At 41.5% G+C, this 18101-nt stretch overlaps 1 protein-coding gene and 1 pseudogene across 3 annotated transcripts in view; one reads left to right on the top strand and one right to left on the bottom strand.

Annotated features, from left to right (window-relative positions):
- Positions 1-18101, top strand: part of SMCHD1 (structural maintenance of chromosomes flexible hinge domain containing 1) — a 110847-nt gene that overhangs the window by 67723 nt on the left and 25023 nt on the right. For 2 of the 3 annotated variants that reach the window (XM_060200762.1, XM_060200764.1), the window contains exons 29-33: positions 888-1055; positions 13163-13288; positions 15191-15270; positions 15634-15791; positions 16776-16891. In XM_060200762.1, the coding sequence (XP_060056745.1) occupies positions 888-1055; positions 13163-13288; positions 15191-15270; positions 15634-15791; positions 16776-16891 (648 nt within the window). The remainder of the gene's footprint in view (positions 1-887; positions 1056-13162; positions 13289-15190; positions 15271-15633; positions 15792-16775; positions 16892-18101) is intronic. The other variant, XM_060200763.1, reaches the window with a different exon arrangement.
- LOC103110697 (SAP domain-containing ribonucleoprotein-like) lies at positions 2481-3211 on the bottom strand (annotated as a pseudogene).

Below are 18101 nucleotides of genomic sequence, written 5' to 3'. Positions count from 1 at the left end.
GTACCAGAGTGATGTCTGGTTCTTTCTCTGTCCTCCTATATTTCTCATTAACAAATAAATAAAATTTAAAAAAATCACTTGATGAGTACTGTTGATTGACTATTTTACACAATGAATTTTTACCATGTTTTACTAATATTTCATTTGTCTTCCAAGCATTGAAAGATACTCTTACATTCACTGAGGTTCTAAGGAATAATATTGCTTATTATTTTCTAATGTGAAAATGAACAGTTATCTCAGAGCATTAAACATGAAACTTTGACATAAAACACTAGTGGGTCATGAAGTCACTAAGGAAGGGGCACTACCAGAATGACTTTCTGAGAATAGAATGTAGCATTCAGTCACACTGCAACATGTATGGGCTGATTTTCATTAATCCCCTTTATTTGATGTGTTGGGCATTTAAGTCCCAGAGATGGAACTAAGACAAGTCAGAGTCCTTGACTCTTGGGAACCACTTGCTAACAAGCAGAGCACGGGCTAGCTAAGGAATGAGTGAGAACGGAAAGGTCGGTAGTGTGCCGTCCGTCGGTAGAGCGAGCTGGTGCGGGTGACGGGTGGGCCTACTGCAGCCCGAGCGAGGCCAAGCGCAGCTCACAGGCGTCTCCCTGGAACTAGCTGCCCCAGAACAGAGGGACACAGTGTAGAGGTGAAGACGACGGGGTGGCCAAAGACCTGGACAGTCTCTCTTTCTCTCTCTCTCTCATGAGAAGCAGCTACCCACTCACAGAAATGGAATTCATAGACATCAGTATTGACATGTGTATGAGTTACTTGTCATCATTCCACTCAGAGATTTATCTTTATTTTTTGCACAGGGAGGAATGGCATTTTTAAGTTTTCTGCAGTCTAAACAGCATTCCTCGTCTTTTCCTCTCTAGGAAAGCACGCACAGTATAAATGTGAGAGGAGTCAGATTTATTCCTGGTCCTCCTGGAAATAAAGATCTTTGTTTTACCTGGCGTGAGTTTTCTGACTTCCTTCGAGTGCAGCTGGTGCCTGGACCACCTGCTAAACTCCTCCTCGTGGACTGGCCAGAGCTGAAGGAGGTAAGCGGCCCAGTGCCTTGACTGAGGACGCAGTGTCATGTAGAGCAGAGCAGATGCAGTTCCCTGAGGAAGGAGGTAAGCAGCTCAGTGCCTTGACTGAGAGGACGCAGTGTCATGTAGAGCAGAGCAGATGCAGTTCCCTGAGGAAGTAACAGTGCCAAAAAGACAGAGTAATAAAATGTTTATCATTTTTCCCCCCAGAAAATGTACATTTTTTTAGGTGTCCAGGAGACCTAATTATTTCCCCCTTCTTAGAATATTTTCAAAAGTGCAGTTTTTGGGCCATCTGTATCAGAATATATATACATGCAGATCTATCGGCTTCACAACAGATTCAGTTAATCAGAGTATTTGAGGTTGATAACCTAGGAATCTGCAATTTTAAGAAGTACCTAGGTAATTCTGTATCCATGCAGAGGTTTGAAATTATAGTTTGCAATCTTGTTGATAGAAACTATCCTTCTCCCAGACTTAGTGGGTGGGCCAGCAAGTACCAGCTATGTAAGAATCATTACTGTTCCATAGCGTATACTGGAGCTTGCAGCTATGTAAGAATCATTACTGTTCCATACCTTATACCGGAGCTTGCAGCTATGTAAGAATCATTACTGTTCCATAGCTTATACTGCAAGAATCATTACTGTTCCATAGCTTATACTGGAGCTTGCAGCTATGTAAGAATCGTTACTGTTCCATAGCTTATACTGGAGCTTGCAGCTATGTAAGAATCGTTACTGTTCCATAGCTTATACTGGAGCTTGCAGCTATGTAAGAATCGTTACTGTTCCATAGCTTATACTGGAGCTTGCAGCTATGTAAGAATCGTTACTGTTCCATAGCTTATACTGGAGCTTGCAGCTATGTAAGAATCATTATGTTCCATAGCGTATACTGGAGCTTGCAGCTATGTAAGAATCGTTACTGTTCCATAGCTTATACTGGAGCTTGCAGCTATGTAAGAATCATTACTGTTCCATAGCTTATACTGGAGCTTGCAGCTATGTAAGAATCATTACTGTTCCATAGCTTATACTGGAGCTTGCACTTCCTGTTGCATTGATTTATTTCTTGGCTTTAATTTCTGATATACTGAGACCTCCATATTAAGATGTGTTGAGACATCAGAGAGTCAAACTTAAGATTATTTTATATTTTCTTTTTTGTTTGTTTGCTTGTTTCTCTCTCTTTTTTTAAATTAACAAGCAAATAATAATAAAAACAGCAAGTTGAAACAGCAGTGAGTCCTGCTGCTGGAATTTGTGGATGTACCTGAGGTACATGCCCCCTCACTGAGAGGCAGGACTTAGGCACATGACTATGCATTTAGGTGTGTGTGTGTGTGTATTTATGTATATTTTTTATATAAAACCAAGAAGAATCAGGGAGCTGGAAACCAGCAGAGAACAGAAAGTATCAAGAGTCTTTCATCAGGCAATCCCAAAGCGCTCTGCCCTTTTCCTCTTCTTGGCCTCTGTATCTTCTGTGGATCCTGTTCCAGCAGAACTTGTGACAATCCCAAATTTCTTCTTCCTCTTTTTCAGTTTCTCATCTTCAGACTTTGTGGAGATCGAGATATTTAGACCAGATCTTTGAGCTCTTTGCTTTAGTTTATCAAGGTTAATTATAGTCTTGGTGTCAGGTGATAGGCCTTTTGATGAGACTGAAGAAACCCCAAATCTAGCTGCCCGGCAGCTTTTTACTCTCCAGACTTACAGGTCCATTGAATCGTTCAGCTCTCTTCGGCATCCTCTCACTCAGTCTGTGGCATTCCAGGTGTCATTTTGACCACTTTCTTCTCTGCTGTCATATCTACAGAGGGTTCTTCTTTGACAGGCAGTTCCATGGTCTTTGGTTCTTCTTCCTGTTTCATCTCCCAGTACATCTTCATTTCCCTGTTCTTCAGCATGTTCTTCAAGATATGCCTGAAGCCTGTTGATGAAATCTTGTTTTATTCCCTTGGTCACCAGAGCATGAGCAAGACATTCTTGCTTTTAGTTCCACAAGCTTCAGCTTATGCAGCTCCACCATCTCTGCCACCATCTTGCTACCCCTCTACTCTCTCTTTCTTTTAATTAATTTATTTTTTTATTATTGGGGAATTAATGTTTTACATTCAACAGTAAGTACAATAGTTTGTACATGCATAACATTCCCCAGTTTCCCATTTAACAATACAACCCCCACTAGGTCCTCTGAATCCTTCTCAGACCTGTATTCTCCCCACCCACCCACCCCCACCCCAGAGTCTTTTACTTTGGTGCGATACGCCAATTCTATTTCAGGTTCTACTTCTGTTTTCTTTTCTGATCTTGTTTTTTAACTTCTGTCTGAGAGTGAGATCATCCCATATTCATCCTTTTGTTTCTGACTTACTTCACTCAACATGATTTATTCAAGGTCCATCCAAGATGGGCTGAAAACGGTGAAGTCATCATTTTTTATAGCTGAGTAGTATTCCATTGTGTATATATACCACAACTTGCTCAGCCACTCATCTGTTGTTGGACACCTGGGTTGCTTCCAGGTTTTGGCTATTACAAATTGTGCTGCCAAGAACATGTGTGTACACAGATCTTTTTGGGTGGGTGTTTTGGGTTCCTTAGGATCTATCCCCAGGAGAGGAATTGCAGGGTCATAGGGTAGGTCCATTTCTAGCCTTCTGAGAGTTCTCCAGCCTGCTCTCCACAGAGGTTGGACCAATTGACATTCCCACCAGCAGTGTAGGAGGGTTCCTTTGACCCCACAGCCTCTCCAGCATTTGCTGCTGTTACCTTTTCTGATGTATGACATTCTCACAGGAGTGAAGTGGTATCTTGTTGTTGTCTTTATTTGCATTTCTCTGACAGTCAGAGACTTGGAGCATTTTTTCATGTGTTTCTTGGCCTTTTGGATCTCTTCTGTGGTGACTATTCTGTCCATGTCCTCCCCCCATTTTTGGATGGCGTTATTTGTTGTCTTGCTGTTGAGTTTGGGAAGCTCTTTATATATGTTGGTTATTAAACTCTTGTCTGATGTATGGCATGTAAAGATCTTCTCCCATTCTGTGAGGGGTCTCTTGGTTTGGGTAGTGGTTTCTTTTGCTGTGAAGAAGCTTATTAATTTGATGTAGTCCCATAGGTTTATACTTGCCTTAATCTTCTTTGTAATTGGACTCGTTTCATTGAAAATGTCTTTAAAATTTATAAGGAAAAGAGTTCTGCCAATATTTTCTTCTAAGTATCTGATAATTTGTGGTCTAACATCCAAGTCCTTGATCCACTTGGAATTTACTTTTGTGTTTGGTGAAATACAGTGGTTCAGTTTCATTCTTCTGCATGTTTCAACCCATTGTTTCCAACAGCATTTGTTGAAGAGACTCTGCTTTCCCCATTGAATAGTCTGAGCCCCTTTGTCAAAGATTAGATGTCTATAGGTGTGGGGGCTCACTTCTGGGTTCTCAATTCTATTCCACTGGTCAGTGTGTCTATTCATGTTCCAGTACCAAGCAGTTTTGATGACAGTGGCCCTATAATACAGTTTGAGATCTGGAGTGTGATGCCTCCAGTTCTTTTATTTTTTCTCAAGATTGTTTTGGCAATTCTAGGTCTTTTCTGGTTCCAGATCAACATTTGTAGCATTTGTTCTATTCTCCTAAAAAATGTGCTTGGGATCTTGATGGGGATAGCATTAAATTTGTAGATGGCTCTGGGTAGTATATTCATTTTGATGATGTTAATTCTTCCAACCCATGAACATGGAATATCTTTCCACTTCTTTGTGTCTTTTTCAATTTCCTTGAGTAGTAACTCATAATTTTCAGTATAGAAGTCTTTCACTTCTTTGGTTAGGTTTACTCCTAGATATTTTATTGTTTTTGTTGCTATAGTAAAAGGAATTGATTTCTGGATTTCAACTTCTTCTACCTTAGTGTTTGCATAGAGGAATGCCACTGACTTTTGAATGTTAATTTTGTAGCCTGACACCTTTCTGTATTTCCTGATGATTTCCAAAAGTTTCTTGCTGGATTCCTTAGGTTTTTCCGTGTATACTATCATGTCATCTGCAAATAAGGAGAGTTTGACTTCTTCTCTTCCAATCTGGATGCCTTTAATTCCTTGCTCCTGCCTGATTGCTATGGCAAGAACTTCCAACACTATGTTGAATAGTAATGGTGATAGTAGGCAGCCCTGTCTAGTACCTGATCTGAGGGGAAATGCTTCCAGTTTTTCACCATTGAGTATGATGTTGGCTGTAGGTTTGCTATATATAGACTCCACTATCTTGAGGAATTTTCCACCTATTCGCATTTTTTGTAGTGTTTTGATCATAAAGGGATGTTTTATTTTGTCAAAGGCTTTCTCTGCATCTATTGATATGACCATGTGGTTTTTGATTTTGTTGATGTGTGGTGGATCACATTGATTGATTTACGTATATTAAACCAACCTTACATCCCTAGGGGAACCCCACTTGGTCATGATGAACAATCTTTTTGATATACTGCTGTATCCGGTTGGCTAGAATTTTGTTCAGTATTTTAGCATCTATGTTTATCAGAGATATTGGTCTGTAGTTTTCTTTTTTGGTTGTGTCCCTGTCTGCTTTTGGTATCAGGGTGATGTTGGCTTCATAGAAGCTGGCAGGGAGTATTCCAGTGTCTTCAATCTTCTGGAAGACTTTTAAAAGTAGAGGTATTAGTTCTTCTTTGAAGGTTTTGTAGACTTCATTTGTAAAACCATCTGGTCCAGGACTTTTATTTTTGGGGAAATTTTTGATAACTGTTTCAATTTCATTAGCTGTGATGGGCCTGTTCATGTTATCTACTTCTTCTTTACTTAGTTTTGGAAGTTGGTAGATATCTAGGAAATTGTCCATTTCTTCCAGGTTCTCTGGCTTGGTGGCATATAGTTGTTCATAGAAGCCTGGCATGATATGTTGAATTTCTGTGGTGTCTGTTGTGATATCTCCTCTTTTATTTAGTATCCGATTTATTTGGGTCTTCTCCCTTTTTTGTTTTGTGAATTTGGCTAAAGGTTTGTCGATCTTGTTCACTCTTTCGAAGAACCAACATTTACTTTCGTTGATCTTTTGTATGGTTTTCTTATTCTCAGTGTTATTTATTTCTGCGATAACTTTAGTGATTTCTGTCCTTCTGGTTGCTTTAGGGTTCCTTTGTTCTTCTTCTTCTAGGTCTTTAAGATGAACAATCAGGCTGTTTATTTGTGCTTTTTTTTTTTTTTAAATTTTTTATTTAAGAAAGGATTAGTGAACAAAAGCATAAGGTAGGAGGGGTACAACTCCACACAATTCCCAACACCCAGTCCCCATAACCCACCCCCTCCCATGGTAGTTTTCCCATTCTCTATCCCTCTGGGAGCATGGACCCAGGGTCGTTGAGGGTTGCAGAAGGTAGAAGGTCTGGCTTCTGTAATTGCTTCCCCGCTGAACATGGGCGTTGACTGGTCGGTCCATACTCCCAGTCTGCCTCTCTCTTTCCCTAGTAGGGTGGGTCTCTGGGGAAGCGGAGCTCCAGGACACATTGGTGGGGTCTTCAGTCCAGGGAAGCCTGGCCGGCATCCTGATGACATCTGGAACCTGGTGATTGAAAAGAGAGTTAACATATGAAGCCAAACAATTTGTTGAGCAATCATGGATCCCAAGCTTGGAATAGTGGAGAGGAAGTGTTAGGGAGGTACTCACTGCAAACTCTAGTGTAATCCTGCTTTCAGGTATATATTTTGCACTAGTTTATGGATACGTGTGCACATAAGCTCTCTCTCACAGAAACTGGTGTATATCTAGGTTATGGGACTTTGTTAGAAAGTGAACTACCTGAGATGAAATTAGAGTGTACTATTAAAGGAAAGATCTCACCCGAGTAATGAAGCTGAAGGGTTGTCATTCCACACGTGAAGTCTCTGGATACAGTCTGAGGTGAAGCATGTTGAGGTGGCAATCGTTGCTTTGGTTAGGTTGTGGTCGGCGGATACAATATTATTTGGTTTGGATTGGGAGATGCATACGGGAAAGTGGGCCCTATCCAAGGGTTCCAGGACTGGGGGAAGTAGGGGCTCTATAGTGAAGATGTGAGGTTCCTGCTGTCTTAGGGTTCAAAAAGACAATCGATAGTTAATGTTATCATCACATTATTTGGTAATTGGGTTAACTTTGATAAGTCCCTTTGTTATGGTTTGCTGTACAGTACCCAGTATCTTGTATATAGCTGTGCTATTGGATGCTTCTAATCTACTTGGTCTAGGCTTTTGAGAGAGTCCGCATATCAAATACATAGCCTATATATTAAAAAGATTCAGTTTGTCTTTTGAGAAACTTTGAGACATACAATTGATTTCCCCCTCTCATATTAATTAACTACTGATTTATGTGTCTACATTTTGCTAGGAGTGTACATAAACACCATTCCCACCACCAAAGGACTGTGACCCTTCCCTCCCGCCCACTCCCACCCCCCACTGGCCCAGGAAGCTGCATGTCTACCCCTCACCACAGGGTTTTTACTTTGGTGCCCTACTTACAATTTGATCAGGTCCTGCTTTTAGTTTCCCTTTCAGATCTTCTTAGTCAGCTTCTGTTGATGAGTGGGTTGTGCTTTTTCTTGTTTCTTAATGTGTGCTTGTATAGCTATGAACTTCCCTCTTAGTGTACTGCCTTAGCTGTGTCCCAAATATTTTGATAGCTTGTGTCTTCATTTTCATTGAACTCTTGAAACATTTTGATTTCTTCCTTTATTTCTTCTTTGACCCAGAGGTTGTTAAGAAGTGTACTGTTGAGCTTCCACATTTTGGGACTATTACTAATCTTTTGTTGATTGGTAAGTGTTAGTTTAGTTCCACTGTGGTCTGAGAAGATGCTTGGGATGATTTCAATGCTCTTGAATTGGCTGATGCTGTCTTTGTGGCCTAACATATGGTCTATCCTTGAGAATGACCCATGTGGATTTGAGTAAAATGTGTATTCCAGTTTCTTGGGATGAATGACTCTGAAAATGTCCATTAGTGCTAGTTTATTGATCTCTTCATTTAGCTCCCTCATGTCTGTATTGATTTTCTGCCTGGATGATCTGTCAAGTTGAGAGAGTGGGGTGTTGAAGTCCCCTACAATGACTGTGTTGCTGTTAATATATTGCTGTAGCTCTTTCAGTAGACGTTTGATGTATTTAGATGGCTTCTCATTGGGTGCATAGATGTTAATAATTGTTAAGTCCTCTTGATTGACTGATCCTCTGAGCATTAAGTAGTGTCCATTCCTATCTTTTTTAATCTTATGTATTTTAAAGTCTATCATGTCAGATATGAGAATAGCTGTTCCTGCCCCTTTTTGTGGGCCATTGGCTTGAATGATAGTTTTCCATCCTTTCACTTTAAGTCTGTGTTTGTCTTGTTGAGTTAGGTGGGTTTCCTGTAGACAGCATATTGTTGGGTTGTGTTTTCTGATCCATCTTCCTACTCTGTGTCTTTTAATAGGTGAATTCAGGCCATTGACATTTATTGATATCAAAAATTGAAGATATTTTAACGCCATTCTTGTAGAGTCTTAGAGTGTTCTGATGTATGTCCTATTTATGATGGTCTGTTTATAGAAGACCTTTCATATTGTTATATGGGAAACTGGGGAATGTTATGCATGTATAAATTATTGTACTTACTTTTGAATGTAAAACATTAATTCCCCAATAAAGAAATTTAAAAAAATACAAAAAAAAAATCATATTACAGGTAAAGTTAGCAAGGGTCAGACTATCAGTAACTTTCCATAGGTTGTAAAATAAGTGAAGCACAGACTATCTCAGTCTAACACTGACTCTCTCAAGACTATCATCTTCCTTTATATTCTGTACTTGTTAGCCAAGAAATGTATTTGGGCCTCTCTGCATTTCATTTTAATATTTAACTATCCTAGCATTCTGATTCCCATGGATAGGAATAAACTATATTAAAATTCTTCCAGTCCAGATTTCTGAATATCTTTATTCTCATTTTTATTCTTTAAAAATTGGAGTAAAAAGATCACTCTTAGGGAGTCAGGCGGTAATGCAGCAGGTGAAGCGTACATGGCGCAAGGACTGGCTTAAGGATCCTGATTCAAGCCACTGGCTCCTGCCACCTGCAGGGGAGTCACTTCACAGGCGGTGAAGCAGGTCCCAGGTGTCTTATCTTTCTCTCCCCCTCTCTGTCTTCCCCTCCTCTCTCCATTTCTCTCTGTCCTATCCAACAACAACAATAATAACTACAACAACAATAAAAAATAAGGGCAACAAAAAGGAGAATAAAAAATATTTTTAAAAATTTTAAAGATGGAAAAAAAGATCACTCTTCCAGATTAAAGGCACATATGTGGAATAACTCACTAGAGTGAATTGGGTGGAATAATGTTAAGGTAATAACTGACAATCACAGGGCCTGGCGGTGGCACATCTGGCTAACCTGACAGGTTATCATGCATAAGGACCCAGGTTTGAACCCCTGCTCCCCACGTGCAAGGAGGGGAAACTTCACGAGTGGTGAAGCAGGTTTACAGGTGTCTCTCTGTCCCTCTCCCTCTCTAACTCTCCCTTCCCTTTCAATTTCTGGCTGTTTCTATTCAATAAATAGAGACCAAAAAAAAAAAAGAAAAGAAGACCTTTCAGAACTTCTTTCAGGGCAGGCTTGTCTGAGAAGGTTTTGATGCCTCCCTCTAGTCTGAACGATAGTCTAGCAGGATGTAGTATTCTTGGTTGAAAGCCTTTCTCATTGAGCACTCGATAGATATCTTGCCATTCTCTTCTGGCCTGTAGTGTTTGTGTAGAGAAGTCTGCTGCTAATCTTACGGGTTTTCCTTTGTAGGTGACTCTTTGTTTTTCTCTTGCAGCCTTCAGGATCCTTTCTTTATCCTTATTCCTTTCTATTCTTAAAATTGGATGTGTCTTGGTGTCTTTAAGTCTGCGTTAATTCTGTTTGGGACCCTCTGGGCTTCTTGAATCTTTATGTCTTTGATGTTGTCTAGACTAGAGAAGTTCTCAGCTACTATGGCCTGGAAAATGCTTTCTTCCCCTCCCTCTCTTTCTTCCTCTGGTATGCTAATAATACATATATTATTTCTTTTGAAGTCATCCCATAGGTCTCTGTTGTTGTTTTCAGCATCTCTTAATCTTTTTTTGAGATCTCTTACTTCTTTTTTTAGTTGTCTCTAATTCGTCCTCGATCTTGCTAATTCTGTCTTCAGCCTCATTGATTCTGTTCTTTCTGCCCTCTACTGTTTTCTGGAGTTCATATATTTTGTTTCCCTGTTCTGATAATGTTTTAGCTTGTTCAGCTAGTTGTGGTCTTAGCTCAGCGATTTCAGCTTTCAGTTCTCTAATAACCTTGAGATAATTAGTGTTTTCTTCCGGAGTCTCATTTGTTGTTCCTGTATTTCTGATTACAATTCTTTCAAACTCTACTCACTCCTGTGATTATTTCCTTAGCTAATGTTTGGATGTTGAACTCGTTATTTTGTGCTTCATCCTTTGGGGGGCTTTTAGCTGGACTGTTCTCCTGGTTAGTTTCTCCAATATTTCTTCTTGTTGGTTTACCCATTTTATATATTATGTTATGAGTTCCGTATCTTAGTATTTTTCAAATTACTGATCACTATTTTCCTGGATTGACTTGTGTCTAAGTAAGGTGATTAAAGGGTTCACAGTTGTGGAAGTTAACAGTTGTTTCAATAGTATTTTAATCCCTGAGTTGGAGTTCAGTGATTTAAAAGTCTCTCTCTTTTTTTTTTCCTTCCCTGTAGGCTATGGGAGCCTGAGGGCTTTTAAACTATCAATAGGCTTCTTGGCTTAATCACTGACTCCTGACCAAGAGATAAAGCAGGGTGTGGCAGAGATAATCCAGTGGTTATGCAAAGAGACTTTCGCAGCCCCACAGCTATGCCACCGAGGTATAGGCCTTCTCCTGAGTTTCCTGGTTAGATCTCTGTCCCCCGGCGTCCCTCCCTGCTGCTCCTCCAGACTCTGAGGGCAGTAGCAGTGGAGACTCAGAGTTGCACTTGGTGAGTCTCTGGGGAGTCCTCTCCTCCCTTCAGCTGTCCCCTTGTTGGTGGAGCAGACTGGAGGTGGTGTCTCAACTGATAAAATGCTGGACTGTTAGCAGTCACTTAGTTTCTCCCTAGGCTCCTCTCTGTCACCAGCCACGTGTGTTTGCACTCACCGGTGATTTGGTGGGTTCCTGTAGTCGTTCTAGTTCCGTCTTGTTTCAATCCCAGGTGGTCTCAGGGTTTATCATTTTTCATGTTGTGTCGGGGGGGGGGGGGCAAGGGGGCTGATGGTTTACAGTGCAGCACGTGGGTACTAATAGTGGTTGTTGGTAGTCCTGCCTTCTTCTTGATCTGAGTGGGAAGGCTTTTCGCTTCCTACCAGTGAATATGATGTTAGCTGTAGTTCTGCTGTATATAGACTTGACATGTTATTGCAGTAGTCATGATGCATTGTTGCATAGAAAAACAAAGTCTGTTGTGACTTTGCCAACAACCCAGTTGATTGAGGGTTGATCTCTCTGTCCCCATTTTTAAAACGTTTTGATCCTGAGAGAATGCTGAATCTTGTCAAAGGCTTTCCCTGCATCTGTTGAAACAGTCATTTTTCTTGATGTGGTTGATCATATTTATTGACTTGCATACACTGCACTACTGATGCTCAACATATGGGGTGAGTCAGGAGATAAATTGCACTTGACAGTGATGTGCGACCTTCTCAGTGTACTGCTCTATCCTGCTTGCTAGGGTTTTGTTCAGCATCATGGCCTCTGTTCATCAGGGAAATGGGCCTGTGTCTTTCTTTTTTTGTGCGTCTCTTACCTGCTTTTGGTGTCAAAATGATGTTGGCATCATGGAAGGTGGTAAAAGAGTATCAGTCTTTGGTATTTTAGAAGAGCTTGGAAGTATTGAGTATATTTACTGTTCAGTAGTTTGAATTCTGAGTGTCACACAGGTTTCCATAAAGTAGGGAAAATGAGGAGGTAATTCAAACCTCAGGACAGTGCAGATCACCACTGTCCTGCTGTGTCTCCATGTGCAGTTGCAGAGGACTGGGCCTGACAGAGAAGCGGACTTAGATGGCAGCCAGTGCTGACCAGCACAAGAAATGCGCTTCTGCTTCCAGTGGGTGTTTCTCTGACACAGATCTTGGCCACCAGAGTTTTCACTGGGATGAGGTGCTGCATGATGAATCTAATACTCCCGGTGGCCTTTTTTGTTTTCTTTTACAAATACTTTTAAAATGTTTTTATTTACTGTTGGATAGAAACAGAAATTGAGAGGGCAGGGAGAGATAGGTAGGAGGAAGAGAGACAGAGACACACCTGCAGCCCTGCTTCACCACTTGTGAAACTTTTCCCCCTGCAGGTGGGGACCCGGGGCGTGAAGCTGGGTCCTTGCGCACTGTAATGTGTGTGCTTAATCTTTTTTTTTCAATTATTTTTATTTATTCATTCCCTTTTGTTGCCCTTGTTGTTTTATTTTTGTAGTTATTATTGTTGTTATTGTTGTCGTTGTTGGAGAGGACAGAGAGAAATGGAGAGAGGAGGAGAAGACAGAGGGGGAGAGAAAGACAGACACCTGCAGACCTGCTTCACCACCTGTGAAGCGACTCCTCTGCAGGTGGAGAGCTGGGGGCTCGAACCAGGATCTTTCCGCCGGTCCTTGTGCCTTGTGCCACCTACACTTAACCTGCTGCACTACCGCCTGATCCCCCCCCCCCCTTTTTTTTTAGATGCAGAAGTAGTACAGGTGAGGGAGGCAGAGGAACAAGAAGGATACCTGCAGCCTGCTTCACCACTTAGGAAGCTTCCTTTCTGTAGCTGGGGACTTGAGCGAACCTGGGTCCTTATGCACGGCAACTTGGTGCTTCACTAGGTCTATCATCACCTGACCCCTCCGCCACTTTGACTGTTATCAGATCATTTCCCGTTTCTATAAGTAAAGGATTATTTCTGATAAGGTAGTTGACTTTCAAAAGTACATTTACATTGACGAAAGAAGCCATTTTTAAGAGAGTAGACTAAGTGATTATTTTGTAGCTACACCTAGCAATATATTATTTGGTACATATGTCTTATTGTTTCTTAAAATACTTGTGTCTGTTACAGTCCATTCCAGTAATAAATGGACGCGAACTGCTGCATCCTCTCGTTGTTCAACTCTGTGATCAGTGGGACAATCCAGCCCCTGTTCCGCAAGTCAAGATAAGTCTCATAAAGCACAGCCATGTAAAGGTGAGCACTAAACTTCAGTGCTGTTCACTTCAAATGCTGGGTTTCATCTTTATGATAACGCCTTTAGGCTTTAGTCTCTTATTTTGAGAGTTTACACTTAATTAATTACTTTGTGCCTGCTTGATGTAAGTCATCCTAAAAGTTTTACGTAATTATGCTGAGCAGGTAAGATTTATATCTGGCGGGAGACTGGGAGCTTGAACCCAGAACATGTACCACGCTTACCTTACATCAGTTTCATTCAGCACAGACTATTAGGATTTAGGAGAGGCTGAATTTTCTCCTGCTGTTGTCTACATACTGACTTTTGTTAATTTAACATTTGGCCCCAGGGGAGATTCTTTTTTTTTTTTTTATTTATAAAAAGGAAACTGACAAAACCATAGGATAAGAGGGGTACACCTCTGTACAATTCCCACCACCAGATCTCCATATCCCATCCCCTCCCCTGATAGCTTTCCTATTCTTTATCCCTCTGGGAGTATAGACCCAAGATCATGTGGGATGCAGAAGGTGGAAGGTCTGGCTTCTGTAATTGCTTCCCCGCTGAACATGGGCGTTGACAGGTGGATCCATACTCCCAGTCTGTCTCTCTCTTTCCCTAGTGGGGCAGGGCTCTGGGGAATCGGAGCTCCAGGACACATTGGTGGGGTTGTCTGTCCAGGGAAATCTGGCCGGCTGCTAGCATCTGGAACCTGTAAGCTGAAAAGAAGGTTAACATACAAAGCCAAACAAATAGTTGACCAATCATGAACCTAAAGGCTGGAATAGTGCAGATGAAGAGTTGGGGGGGGGTTCCTCCATTTTATAGCTAGTAGGCATATTTTAGTTATATTCCAAAGGGCCTGTGGCTATACTAGGTTTTTTTTTTCCCCCTGAGCCTGAAATCTAATATGCAGGTGGATCCAAGTTATTGTTTGGGGAGACAATGTCATGGCTGGAAAAAGGACCAGAAAGCTGGATCAGGGAAGAGAGTAGCTCCCTAATATGGGAAAAGGGGTATAAATATTGTTGACTGTAAACCCCATCAATTTGATGTGATCTGGGCCCCATATTCAGCTTGGGATCCTATGTGACCTCTGCATCCCTGAGCTCACATTCTGTGGTCATGAGTAGGAATGTTCCAAGCTGCCCCAACATCAGGACCCATCTTCCCCAGGTGTAGCATAGAGTATGTTGTCTAGCCTCTGAATTCTCCATCCTCCCTTTGGAGGATGGAACATTCGCTGTCATTGTTGATCCAAGTTGAGGGCCAGGTCCTCTGGGGGCCCACAAAGGGGTCTGTTGTGTTGTTCCTGAGAGATACTTTTAGAACCCAAGTCAGCATATAATTGTAGAGAAGTGTCTGTGAAAGATGGACTCTTGTAACCAGTGATTAGGAAGTGTGCCCACCATGACTTTTCACTCCTGGGAAGTGAGAGCTTGGTTATCACTGTGGAGGTTGCATTGCACAGAGACTTAAGCAGTCTTGAACACACACGAGAGACAGGTGGAGAGACAGTGGACACAACATTATGATTTCCTCTTTTCAGTGTGTACTGGTGGTTTTTTCCCTAATGCCATCCCCTTCAACCCTCCCCGCTCCAGTTTTGGAATATACCACCTGTGTGTTTATAATCAAATTTCTCTTGATGTATCAGTGACCACAGAAATTCTGACACCTAACAGAGTAAGTAATTATAATTTAATTGATCAAAATAAGTCGTTGTTATCTTTTGGATTATATTATTACACCTTACATTATTGCACCTAGCTCCAAGTAGAATATTAGAATATTTTGTTTTACAAGCATATGCAGTATAACTGTTAAAGTAATAATAGAAGAATAAAGCATTTTCATAGAGGAAAAGAATTTGATATCTAGAATTTTCTGTTTTTTTTTGTTTGTTTGTTTGTTTTTAGCTCAGTCCTTCAAATCAACAACATAAAACAGACGAAAGAGGCCGAGCTAATTTGGGAGTATTCAGTGTCTGTGCCCCTAGGTAAGAGCCAGGAGACTGAGGGCTGGCTGGCACTGTAGATACTGGTTCTCTCAGTACTGCTGAGGCTAGTTAAGCAGCCTTCTATTTAATGTGACGCAGGAGCTGAGAATGCACCGAAGCAGCTTGGAGGGCGGTGTGGCACAGTGGGTAGCCAACATAGAGTTATCAGAGTGGTGTCTGATGTTCTCTCTCATTCTCTCTCTCCTCTTCTGTCTCTCTCCTTCAGTAAATACAAAAGCGGGAAGGAGCACAGAGCAGGAATGGGGTTCTCTAAATCAGTTACCTTTGTGTGATTCGTCTCAGACCTTTTAGGTCATAGCTAATGATCTTGCATGCCCCTTCCCCTTTCCTTTGTCTTGTTAGAGGCGAGCATACTATACAGGTTAAAGCTACCTATAACAAGACTACCATAGATGGACCTGTCATTAAGTTAATGATTCTTCCAGATCCTGCAAAGCCTGTTCATCTCAATGTTAAATACGACAAAGACATTTCCTTTTTAGCAGGAGATGTTTTTACTGGTAAGTAATTCCGACTTAAAATAAATTCATAGGGGTCAGGCGGTAGCATAGAGGGTTAAGTGCAAATGGCACAAAGCGTAAGGACCGGTGTAAGGATACGGGTTCGAGCCCCCAGCTCCCCACCTGCAGGGCGGTCGCTTCACGGGTGGTGAGGCAGCGCTGCAGGTGTCTCTCTGTCTCTCCCCTCTCTGTCTTCCCCTCCTCTCTCCATTTCTCTCTGTCCTACCCAACAACGGTGACATCACTTACAACAATAATAATAACCACAACAAGGGCAACAACAAAAAAGGAAGATAAATAAATAATAAAAGAATACATAAAATGAGTTAGCTCTGTGTTCTCTTGTTCTGTGTTCTGCTTCCTTTTTAACGGTCAAGTTATTATTAACATCTAAAGAAAATATCTACAGTAAAGTATACATTGAGCTAAATCCATCAATTGATTTCTTTTTCAATTTTTGTAATTATTAGTGGGTCACAAAATTGTAAGAGTGTAGGATATAGCTCCATATCACCAGTTATTATCTCCACCCTTCCACCAGTTCTGTCTTAGAAACTGGCATTTCTTCATTCAAAGTTGGCATCTCCACCCCCACCTCCCAGAGATAGATGCTGCAGTTCTTTCTTAGAAACTGGCATTTCTTTATGCACCTGGCTGAGCGCACACGTCACAATATGCAAGGACCCAGGTTCGAGCCCCTGCTCCCCACCTACAGGGGGAAAGCTTCACGAGTGGTGAAGCAGCGCTGCAGGTGTCTCTGTCTCTCCCTCTCTATCTTCCCCTCTCAGTGTCTCTCTGTCTCTATACAATAATAAATAAAGCATTAAAAAAAAGAATAATGCAGCTGTGAACACAGGGGTGTGTGTCCCTCATAATTAGTGTTTGCATGTTATTAGGTAAATGTCTAAGAGTGGTATTGTTAGATCATAAAGTAAGTAATTCCATTTTATCACTAATTGAATCGAAATAATTTTTGTCTGACAGATTTTATGATTACCGTTATTTCTGAAGATGACAGTGTCATTAAAAATATTAATCCAGCCCGTATTTCTATGAAAATGTGGAAGCTGTCCAACAGTGGGAACCGGCCTCCAGCAAGTGTGAGTCAGTCAGAATACTTTAGAGGCTAAAAGTTTAGGCTTCTGTCTTGTACCACTTAAATCATAAAAATGCACATGATGTACACTTGGGATATATACACACACACGTCCATGTACATGTGTTTGGAAATTAAGTAGTATGCTGTTGGAGAAAGAGTACAGGGTGGTGGGGGAGGGCCTAGCCTGGGCTGAGATGCTTGATAGACACCTGTCATGGGAAAATGAGAAGCTTTACTCATGTGCCAACAACCGTTCTTAACAGTAAGCTGTTACCCTCTCAATGACAAGAAGGGATATACATGGATAGTTAACAGTGAGCTGTTACCCTCTCAATAACAAGAAGGAATATATATGGACAGTTAACAGTGAGCTGTTACCCTCTCAATAACAAGAAGAAATATACATGGATAGTTAACAGTAAGCTGTTACCCTCTCACTAACAAGAAATATATATGTATAGTTAACAGTAAGCTGTTACCCTCTCAATAAAAAGAAGGAAAAAATATATGGATAGCTCAGATTTATGGCTTCTTTTAATCATCTGTGTATGAGGAGTGTCTTAATTCATAACATCAGTTTCATCAAGCTGCTATGTCATCTTAAAATCACAGTACACTGTAGACACGTGTTGCGGCCTTGAAGAAAGAATAGTGTGTCTTTGAGGGAGTCGGGCGGTAGCGCCGAGGGTTAAACACACGTGGCGCAAAGCACAAGGACCGGCATAAGGATCCCAGTTCAAGCCCCTGGCTCCCCACCTGCAGAGGAGTCGCTTCACAGGCGGTGAAGCAGGTCTGCAGGTGTCTGTCTTTCTCTCCCCCTCTCTCTGTCTTCCCCTCCTCTCTCGACTTCTCTCTGTCCTATCCAACAACGACATTAATAACAACAATAATGATAACCACAACAATGGTAAAACAACAAGGGCAACAGAAGGGGGAAAATAGTATGTCTTCCCACCGTGCGGTCTCACTGTTGCATCTTACACGGCACTGTGAAGGCTCAAACATACAGGACTGGTCTTACTGCTGCATCTTACACGGCACTGTGAAGGCTCAAACATATAGGACCGGTCTCACTGCTGCATCTTACACGGCACTGTGAAGGCTCAAACATACAGGACCGGTCTCACTGCTGCATCTTACACGGCACTGTGAAGGCTCAAACATACAGGACCGGTCTCACTGCTGCATCTTACACGGCACTGTGAAGGCTC

This window comes from Erinaceus europaeus, chromosome 10, assembly GCF_950295315.1.
Source record: "Erinaceus europaeus chromosome 10, mEriEur2.1, whole genome shotgun sequence".
NCBI lineage: Eukaryota > Metazoa > Chordata > Mammalia > Eulipotyphla > Erinaceidae > Erinaceus > Erinaceus europaeus.
Note: the sequence above shows the minus strand (reverse complement) of the source record. Positions and strands in the feature narration are given on the sequence as shown.